Genomic DNA, 10,487 nt, shown 5'->3' on the forward strand with positions numbered 1-10,487 from the left:
CCAGCGATGGCTCTGTTTGTAATGTTTGCATGTTCCCTTTTCTGGCAGCGGCTTCCCCTTCTGCACAGCGGGATCTCTGATCGTCTTATAATTAACAGCACCAGCACTTGGACCTGCACAAAGGAAATAAAAATCCCATTATATTGGCCCGAATCACAATGTGAGGCAACATTGGTCTCTGTGCCAACTGTGGCTGTTTGTTCCTGCAAGATCTTGGACCGCCGCTGATCGCATTAATAGCAAATGTAGGTGAGGTCTGACCTGGTTTGTTGGCACGTGGTGGAATATATTGGAATCTTGTGCTCTCAGCAAGAATACTGAGTTTGCTGTGGCAGTGTTCACAATTAAATTCCTTTGTTTGACCATAGGAGAGGTTCTGATGATGACGAAAGACATCATCATCAAGACATGTTTCAGTTATTCCTGGTGACATTTCACACTTCTGATTCATACAGGCAGTGTAGCATTTCATCACCTGCATAGGGACGTCCTATGCAGGTCTCAACATCTCACATTAAGCCACAAAACAATCACTTATTATAATATAGTCAGACCCAACTCTAAATTTTGTATTTTTGGTCCATACATAATCATTCCTGTTTTTATTTTACCAATAACAGGATGAACTAGCAAAGTTAGATTAGAAGGCTGGAGTACTGGTTTAATGTGTAATCTCATCTAATGACCTGCTATCTTTACTTGTGTTTACCATGTTAAATGTGATATATTTATACTAGATCATATCATATAATAATATAATGTAAATGCAGGTTGAATACAAGTCCTCCAATTCAATCAACATTTGATCTTCAGACTTTATGTATAGGAACAAAAATAACACGTCTCACACTGAATGATCATAATAACATGATTTATTGGGAAAATGTGATAATTTCATTGAAATCATGTCGTGAATCAAATAATGTGGTTTAAAAAGTTAAGGCAGTGATGCTCTTCCTCTTCTTCATCGACTACTTCTTTTGGCCGGCCGCCCTCCTTGAAACCGTCTTGTTGGTGTTGGCATGTTTTTGTCGATCATTTCTGAGAAATAAAAAATTTAGAAAAACACCCCTTAAACTTTTAAACACAGAAAGAAATGTTTTTTAATGATTAAAAAGTTTCTACTGCTACCATCACGTTTTCATCAGCAATGTTACCAGTAAACTTAGACAAAAGCGGACCTCGATGGGGTAAGATAGCTCTACCTGCACATCTTGACTTTGTTTCTGCATCCCAGTCCTCCCTCCCAGTGGCTGGTGCGGGCACCTCTGGTCATCATGCTTCCACAACTGATGCAAGGCTTTCCATTAGCGTATGGCTGCAATGACAAACAATGAAGAGGTGATGATTTTTAAAATGCCTCCATGTCAAACATCCCACCTGTATGCATTAGTGCTTCCAGTTGTAGATGAAGTAATAGTGATAAGTTTGATATGTATGTCATTTGTATAAGCTCTGGTCTATCTGATATTGCTGTTTGGTATCTTGTTGTTCCTAAACATCATTAGTTATTGTTCCAGGACCGTCATTAAAACTGACCAATCACAATGTTTTGATGTCATCACTTGGGTGTTTCAATATCACTCCAGGGCCATCATTTCAAGTTAGGAAACTGAAAATAACACATAGCCGTGGGAGGCCTTTCGAGGCTGAGTAATTAATTATGATGTTCCAGGACCAACAACAACACGGTGAAATCAGATCATGCCTTAAGCTCCATGGCTCAGAGGTTATGGAATGTCGTGTCCAGTCTATGGCGCACCTGTTCTTTGGCACAGTAGCCACAGATCATCCTGGTGGCCAGTTCCATGGGGTGGTCCTGGTCCTCGTCATGGCACCCGTCACAGGGGTAAGCCCGGCCACAGCAGGGAAACCTGAGGGCAGTCATGGCACAAAGCTTCCACGATATTCTACACGTTTCTCTCAGTGATGAATAAGATAGGACACAGTGATGATGATGATACCTTAGCCAGCGATGGCTCTGTTTGTAATGTTTGCATGTTCCCTTTTCTGGCAGCGGCTTCCCCTTCTGCACAGCGGGATCTCTGATCGTCTTATAATTAACAGCACCAGCACTTGGACCTGCACAAAGGAAATACAAATCCCATTATATTGGCCCGAATCACAATGTGAGGTAACATTGGTCTCTGTGCCAACTGTGACTGTTTGTTGCTGCAAGGTCTGCAGGTGGACCGCTGCTGATCGCCTTAATAGCAAATGTAGGTGAGGTCTGACCTGGTTTGTTGGCACGTGGTGGAATATATTGGAATCTTGTGCTCTCAGCAAGAATACTGAGTTTGCTGTGGCAGTGTTCACAATTAAATTCCTTTGTTTGACCATAGGAGAGGTTCTGATGATAACGAAAGACAAAAACAGAGCCCATCAAGACATGTTTCAGTTATTCCTGGTGACATTTCACACTTCTGATTCATACAGGCAGTGTAGCATTTCATCACCTGCATAGGGACGTCCTGGGAGCAGCTGAGGCAGCCCACGCTAAGTTCACACTCCTGGAGCACAAGGTCAGCAGGTGCAGCATTGTGAAGGTCCAGGTATCCAAGGACATCACTGTAATGGTGCAGCATGCAGGGCCTGAATGCAGCGTTGATGCTCGCACTGCATTTTTCACACTGAGCAGTGCAGGGTGTCCTTCCAGTCAGTGTCAGGTCTGCAGTCACCTTACACCTGCAGACAGTGTACTTACAGTCAAGTCCTTCTGTTTAATCAAACTCCAATTTGTGATATGGACATGAAATACAGCTCGGTTTCCTCACCTGTTGCACTGAAGGCAAACTGTGATTTTTTGGGCCACTACGGTGGCTGTGTTCTCTCCAAGCCTCAGTCCCAGCAGTTTCACCTCTGTGCCTCTGCGGGGATCGCTGATCTTAATGTTCTCTACAAAATGAATGGCATCCTCTTCCTCCTGCCCTTCACTGCCACCCGGACCCTCCTGCTGCACCGACTTCTCTCCCTCCACTGTCCTCTCGCCTTCATCGCTGACGTCCTCATCTGCAGCAGCGCTGTCAGAGGCAGCCGGTTCACACGAATGATCGTTGGCAGATTTTTCAGACACTGTTGCCTGGAGCTCCTGGTATGAAATGAACTGCAATCCAGCTTTTTCCAAATCAATGTCTCTCTTCAACTGCAAAAAACATCAACAAGAAGAGAAAGTCTATCTACTGTCTGCAGTTTTTTTTAAAAGGTCATTTCAGAAAATTCAAAGGGACGACACACGATCAGGTTGCAGTCTCACCTGCCTGGCTCCTTCAGTGAACAGCCTCTCCAGACTACGATCGAGCCAGCGAAGAAAAGGCCGGAAGAGCAGCTCTGCCTTTCCCAGAAGCTGATTGGTTGCATGCTTGGCTTGGAGCCACTCCAATGATGCCTCCTGCACATGTCTAGAGATTTACAGAAAAGTCAGCACCAAGTACTCTAAACATTAAATGTTAAAATACACTGCATGTGGGGCGCCCTTTAGCTCAGTGGGTAGAGCAGGCGTCCCATGTACAGAGGCTTTGTCCTCGCTGCAGCAGACCTGGGTTCGACTCCCGGCCTGGGGACCATATGCTGCATGTCACTTCCCTTCTCTCTTACCCGGTTTCCTGTCGCCTTCTTCAGCTGTGCTATCAATAAAGCCATAAAGGCCAAAAAAATACAAATCTGCATGTGTATTTACCTTGACATGACTGCCGGCAGATCCTGGTCCAACGGTACATCCAATGTGAAAATCTAAGAAAATGTATCAAGAGGATGAGGAACTGTTCTTTCCATGGCAACCATCTATTGTAAAGTTTAGTTCAGAACATGCAGTGTCAATGGAAGCAGTGGTCTGTACCTCCTGAGGGTAGTTGTCGGGGAAGCTCACCATGATGTCGATTTCTTTCAGATCAAAAGGCTTTAAGTTAAAAAGCAGAGTAAGTATATTTCCAGATATTTATGTGGAATAATGTTCAACTATGAAACCTACCGTAACACCCAAGCTAGGAAAATGAAGGACAGGTTGGTTCAGTATGATTTATAGGAAAAAGTTGCCTGTGTTTTACCATAAACTGGGGGGTAGGGGCTTAGAAACACCATGAGGGAAAAGTGGAATAGCCTCTTTTCTTTCTTGATTACTTGTTTGCAAATGAGCCAAAATAGCCAAGTTTTAATCACTACTTTACCCCATTTCCCCAGTAACAAATGAGCTTAATTTCATCTGTGGTGCTGCTTCATTGAAACAAATCCCAGGTTATTCTGTACTAATTAATAATAATTATATCACAGTGAAATCACAGTATGTTCTGCTATACAGTCTATGGAGAGGCTTCAGGCTTCAAAACTGAGCTGTAATTTATAATAGGAATAATATGTGGGTGGATTTGAACTCAAAGCTCTCAGGAGAGGAGAACGAAAGTAGCAGGAAATGTTTACCCAGTCTGGATCAGTGGCCGCTACGCTCGCCCTGTAATAAGTAACTTTGCCATCACTTCGTTCCTGAATAATCAGCTGTTCTTTCGGAAAACGCTTCTTCAACTGCCTGATCTCTGTGTCTCGTAGCTGCTTGGCGAGATCCTCTGTCAGGTCACACAGCTTGACGTCCTGGAGGATGCCGGGACGGGGTACTGGTTGAATCCTCGGCGCAGATCTTGAGTAATTCCCTGGAACAGGCTGGTCATCCAACGGGGGTAACTGTGGTGGATGCCAAAAGCGACATCTGTCTTCCATGGTGCAGTGGCCTGAGAGAAAGTAGCGGCAGGGGCGGTGGCCTGCTGCAGGGGCAACCCTGTACCCAACATTTCCTCCAGGGATCTCTGAGTTTGATAACGTAACATCTGATTGGCTGGGGGTCCCAGTGGTTTTCTCCTTATGAGCTCTGGCATCATCTCTTATGTGTAGGAATCTGCATCTCTTCCCAAAATTGCAGTGTCTTCCTTGAGAGAAGAAGCGACACAGTGGCTGTGTATGACGTACCGGCTCCGATTCACTGGTCTTCTCTCCCTCACCCTCATCCATTGTATCTAGCCCTGAATGGATGAACAGAGACATAGAGATTATTGAGACGTATCTACTTGTTTTACATATATGTATGAACAATGAGGCTTAAGTATGGAGACACACAAATATTACACCCAGTTCTGATTAATATGATCATGGATATGGCTGCTAGAACAGCCTCCACTCTTCTGGCTACAGGTATTTGCTCTAATTCAGTCACAAGAGCCTTACTGATGTGGTGCACTGATGCTGGCAGATTCACGTTTGCTTCCACTAAACTTGAAAAACCATTTCTCTGTGTGTTGTGCATAAAACTTCCCAAAGTTGCTGCCACACAGTTAGACACCATCTTCTTAAATAGGTTTTCCCAACCGTCCTGGCTCATGGGCCCTTACAAAAATGTAATTACCACTTGAAACCTCTCAAAACAGGTTATAGTGTGGATAAAATGTCTCCAGTATTTAACAAGAAAGAGGCTAAATCTAATATGATATACATTATTTCATGTAACAGAAACATCTGGTGACTCCTCCTTTCTAATGAGCATCCTGAAGGGTCCTGACCCCCATGTCACCTGTCTAAACTATCATTGTATGACATACATTATTTATTTATTTGTCTAATACGGCACGCATATCTGCTCTGTAAATCACTTCATGTGTCTTCTCTTTTGAACAAAAAAAAAAAAAAAAAAAAAAAAATAGAAGAAAATTAATATCTTATTTACAGCTAATCGAATCAAGTCTCACACACAACTTGGAGAAAAGGAACGCCATAGGTCAGTCTGATGGACTTGAATCTGTTTTATTGCTCTGGTTATATCAAAGATCTCTGAGGCTAGCACCAACAATGTCAAAGTTTTTGTTGGAATCAGCTACCCTAATGAGCCTTTATTTATTCTAACATGGGTCTATTAAGCCCCATGATCCACATCATCTTAAGTTGTATTAAAGTATCATTACCATCCTAACAATATGTTCTTCTGCTTTTTTTGTTGTCGCTTTTTTCTTGCTAGTTTTGTATCCGCTATGGACAGACACAACGACCAGCGTTAGCTAAACTTTAACTGTAGCCACGTTGTCCGAAAGAGTTGTAAAGTTCCTTATCGATGACAGTCAATTAATTTAGAAGAAAGTCATTATCGTCGAAAGATGACATTACCTTAAATACACCCAAGAGTCCGCGTACAGGTTTCTTCCGTGCAGTGAAAACAGTGGATTTAATGGCTAACTGTCAAGTGGCTACGTTAGACGGCGCAGTCATTTTGCGTCATTACGTACGTCGCAAGCTTCCGAATCGGTTGAGGTAACGGTCAGGTCCGTTACGCAATCAAATAGGACTATCATGTGTAGAGGTTATGGTGATTTTAGTTACATGCAGTCAACTGGTCCTCACTTGTACACTGGCGAGAATTTTCTTTCGTCGCCCTCTACAGTTTGGAAGTGTGAAGCGTCCGCTTCTTTACTCAGGTTGAAAGTTAATTTTAGACCTTGAAAACAGCTGTCGAGAAAACATTTTCACCTCAAGGTCCATGAAGTAAATACTCTGGAGCTTTCAGTCAATATAACTTGACCTTTATCAGCAGATGGGGTTTGTTCAGCTGTTAATAGAACGGCATATTTAGATTTAATTCCAAACACTTGTGTGTTGGCTTAAAAGCTGTTCAAGATTCAAGATTCAAAGGTTTAATTATCACATGCAATTATACAAATACAGCAGCAGTGAAATCAAATTGCAACCACTCCGTCAACTGTTAAAAAAAAAATAAAGAAAAGAAAATAGTGAAAAAATTGAAATAAGAAAATAAAACTGAAAAAGGAAATGAAATACCAGATTTAAATTTACATAGAAAAAATATATATACATATTATAAACAAGAATTAGCTATGAATAAGAGACAAAGACAAAAGCATTCACAGAAAAAGAAGAAGATGACCCTGTGCAAAGTAGCAGGGTGTATATGTATGATATATGATGTGTGCTGTGTTGGTTTATGAGAGTTTATTGTCAGAATGGCCTGAGGGAAGAAGCTCGTCCTCAGATGCTCATTTTTGACATTCACGTTTACACCACAGGGAACATTTATTGAAATTTTACTCGTATCTATAGCTCCAGAGAGTGGTGACATTGTTTCCTTAACACTTTTCACAGTAAACCTGTACAGTAGGCCTGTTGTTGTAGTTGTGTGTGATGTTAAGACACGTTTCAAACATCAGAATCATCAAAAATAAAAGGCTGCCTTTTTAAAAATTGACACCAAAGAGTATCCAGATTGTGCACTTGGTTCATAATTAAAGCTCTTCCAAATTGAAAAGTCCACAGACGGAATGAAGTTTAAAATGAAATGAAATAGTACATTTAATTGCTGTGTCCTATGTGATGTCTGCTTGTATGTGTATCTTAACGCCAGATATAAACAACTAACAGAAAATTTGAGAGCGTAAGTCAGGACTTTGAAAATATTTCCCATACTGACCAATTCATCAGGATGAGAGCTATATGCTACCAGTTGTCCAGGCTGTATGAATAATTTGTTGCACTGTTGCACCCAGCGGTCACTCGATACCACAGTAAGCAAAGCAGTAGCAGACACCCATTTTATTGAGTCTTATACCATAGCTGCTGTTTCCTGCTGGAACGTCCACATTCCTCAGACATTTATAAGACATTTACCTCGTGATTTTTACTTCAGGATGGATTTTGCAGACACCAGCATAGCTCTTTGGATGAGATGTTTGGGGAATGACTCTTTGCTGCAACCTCTGTGGGACAGCCTGAGGCACAACTACAGAGACTATTTGAGATCTCCGCTCTTCCCCGTTGTTCTGACTGTGTCCTCCTACTTCTTCTTGTGCCTTCCCTTCCTTGTTTGCGACATCATGGGGGAAAGGTGGGGATGGGTCCAGCAGTTTAAAATCCAGCCCAGCCGTCGTCCTACAGCCTCCACGTTGCTGCACTGTGCAGGCGTCACCTTGTACAACCATGTGTTTCTGGTGCTGCCGGCATCAGTGGCCCAGTGGGCATGGAGGCCACCCGTGGACCTGCCGGACCAGGCTCCATCCCTGCTGGAGCTGATAGCCGGGGTGATAGGCAACCTCCTGCTTTTTGACTTCCAGTACTTCATCTGGCACCTGCTCCATCACAAGATCCGCTGGCTGTATATGACCTTCCACGCCATCCATCATAATTACTCATCTCCCTTTGCTCTAGCCACTCAGTGTCTGGGCGGCTGGGAGCTGGTCACAGTCGGCTTTTGGACCACTTTGAATCCAGTGATACTGAGATGCCACCTCCTCACCACATGGACATTCATGGTGCTGCATGTCTACGTCTCTATAGAGGATCACTGTGGCTATGATTTCCCCTGGTCCACATCACGTCTGATACCGTTCGGCATCTACGGAGGGCCCAGCAAACACGATGTGCACCATCAGAAACCCAACAGCAATTTCGCACCACATTTCAGCCACTGGGACAAACTATTTGGCACACATGCTGATTTCAGCTTCTCTGCCGCTGTGAAATAGAAGACTATAACACTAGCAGCTACAGATGGCAACCTGTGCTTTTATGTGTCTGTGTTTCCAAATTATGTGCATATCATGTGATGAAAGTTAAAGAGAAATCTACAGAAATCTAAATCTCCTGTGAATCTGTGACTTTGTTTGTAAAAAGGTTTCAAAATCTTTAAGCATTACAAAAAGGGTAAAACAACATTTGAAAAAAAGTACACTTAACCTTGTATTACAGTTTAATCTATTCTCATATCTCATACTGCAATATAATTTGGGCCAGCACCTACTCTTCTTATTTCCAAGCAATTCATAGATGTCAGAAATCCTTTGTAAGAATTGCCACCAACTCTTCTTATCTAGCCCCAACAAAACCACTATTTAAACAATTACAACTTCTTACAATTTATGAGGTGAACAAGTACCAAACAGGGGTTCTTATGTATAAAGTAATCTGCCTTCCTGCATCTCTACCTATTTTTTTTCAAGCTATTTTGCGTTTAACTCACATTATCATACACATTCTACAAGAAGAAAGAATGATTTACATATTCCTTTCTGTAGGACCTCTGTTGCTAAATTCTCATTTGTCTATCAAGGTGCAGTGCTGTGGAATGATATAAAGCATTTTTTAGAATCTAGTTTCTCTATAAATACATTTAAAACCAAGTTCAAACAATACCTACAGACCTAGTCACATCTTTGCATCATTGGGTTTTAATTGAAATGAATCTGCAATTTTATGGATATTTTCTGTTTGTTGTTTATTGTGTTTTTCTTTGTTTTTTCTCTTTTTTCTTTTTCTTTTCTTTTCTTTTCTTTTTCTATTGATTGATTTGTTTTAGTGATTTTGTATTGAGGGGGAGGATTTTATATAAGCCCTTTGGGTTTCTTTTCCTCTCCTGCACAATTATTTGTCTTTGTATTATTAAACAGAATTCTTGTTTTATCATTGTGCATATAAATAAAAAAATAAAAAAATAAAAAATCTAAATCTCCTTTTCTAATGTGTAAGATGTGTTTGTGTTTCCTTCAGTTTAGATTATATTGAGCAAATTTGCTCATCATATATTGAATTTTTCAACTCCTTTCAACTTTGTGAACATCTAAATAATAGCTAAAGGCATCTTTCACCTGGTGTATCTGGTTTTGCTAATTTGACTGTGATCCTGAGCTTGACACAGCTCACATTACGTTCTTCCTGTGTAAATAAAACATCCTCTGAGCCACTTTACTACTCTTAACAATGCAGGCCCGTTTGTGTATTTCCATGTATTTGACTGCTAGACAAAATGGACAAGATCATTTCAATAGTACAATTTTTGCAAAGTATTTGTGCAAGAGTATTTTCCATTTTCTGCTATTTTATATTTCCACTCTACAACACTGTGGAGGCAAATATTGTACTTCTTAACACACACTAGACGTCCAACACTGAAATGTAACACATCGAAATTGGGCACAAATTCTTTGAAATCAGTAACTAGAATACCAAATTTGTACAAAATAAGGTATGAAAATACATGTAAATATATGATCAAATACCTACAGCTAACGTACTCTTGTAAAGAACATGTTTATCATAGCAGCCTTCACGACAGCCCAGACTCTAGTGTGCAATGTGCAAATACGCTGCATGTATTACCCAAAAATGGAGATTTAAAAACATAAACACATGCTACATAAAAAGTCAATGTCAGCACAGCGTGCAAAAAATATTCTGTTACACATAGTAGACAAAAAAAATACAAAAATAAATCTAAATATATTTAATGACCACCTTATCTCTGGATTTCTATTGTAACACCAGTATACCTCTTTGTATTTTTAGGTCATGTAATCTGACCAGTGATCCCGGAGTGGGACTGATACTCTGAAATGTTTTATGTATGAGGAACAGTTGTATTTCTCACCACTAGATGTCAGTACAACACTCAACAGCCATTTCGACTATATTTAACATACTTTTCAAATCTATCTTTTTAATATAGTTGACTG

The 10,487-nt window shown here is 41.0% G+C and overlaps 2 protein-coding genes across 4 annotated transcripts in view; one reads left to right on the plus strand and one right to left on the minus strand.

Annotated features, from left to right (window-relative positions):
* The window catches only part of LOC115587273 (uncharacterized), a 7,295-nt gene extending 1,060 nt beyond the window's left edge, over positions 1–6,235 (minus strand). The window contains exons 1-12 of one of the 3 annotated variants that reach the window (XM_030427015.1): positions 6,139–6,235; positions 4,414–5,006; positions 3,836–3,895; positions 3,677–3,729; positions 3,254–3,398; positions 2,775–3,142; positions 2,457–2,685; positions 2,236–2,350; positions 1,965–2,082; positions 1,763–1,874; positions 1,206–1,318; positions 855–1,041 (exon numbers count right to left, since the gene is read on the minus strand). In XM_030427015.1, the coding sequence (XP_030282875.1) occupies positions 972–1,041; positions 1,206–1,318; positions 1,763–1,874; positions 1,965–2,082; positions 2,236–2,350; positions 2,457–2,685; positions 2,775–3,142; positions 3,254–3,398; positions 3,677–3,729; positions 3,836–3,895; positions 4,414–4,995 (1,965 nt within the window). In that variant the 5' untranslated portion in view covers positions 4,996–5,006; positions 6,139–6,235 and the 3' untranslated portion in view covers positions 855–971. Of the gene's footprint in view, positions 114–854; positions 1,042–1,205; positions 1,319–1,762; positions 2,083–2,235; positions 2,351–2,456; positions 2,686–2,774; positions 3,143–3,253; positions 3,399–3,676; positions 3,730–3,835; positions 3,896–4,413; positions 5,007–6,138 lie in introns of those variants that run through there. The other 2 variants (XM_030427014.1, XM_030427016.1) reach the window with 2 other exon arrangements.
* A 1,423-nt stretch (positions 6,236–7,658) lies between these two features.
* On the plus strand, positions 7,659–8,529 carry ch25hl1.2 (cholesterol 25-hydroxylase like 1, tandem duplicate 2). The gene has a single exon (XM_030426795.1). It carries the CDS (start codon positions 7,671–7,673, stop codon positions 8,502–8,504), a length of 834 nt encoding a protein of 277 aa, XP_030282655.1. The 5' UTR covers positions 7,659–7,670; the 3' UTR covers positions 8,505–8,529.
* The last annotated feature ends 1,958 nt before the right edge of the window (positions 8,530–10,487 follow it).

This window comes from Sparus aurata, chromosome 8 (assembly GCF_900880675.1).
Source record: "Sparus aurata chromosome 8, fSpaAur1.1, whole genome shotgun sequence".
In the NCBI taxonomy this organism is placed as follows: domain Eukaryota; kingdom Metazoa; phylum Chordata; class Actinopteri; order Spariformes; family Sparidae; genus Sparus; species Sparus aurata.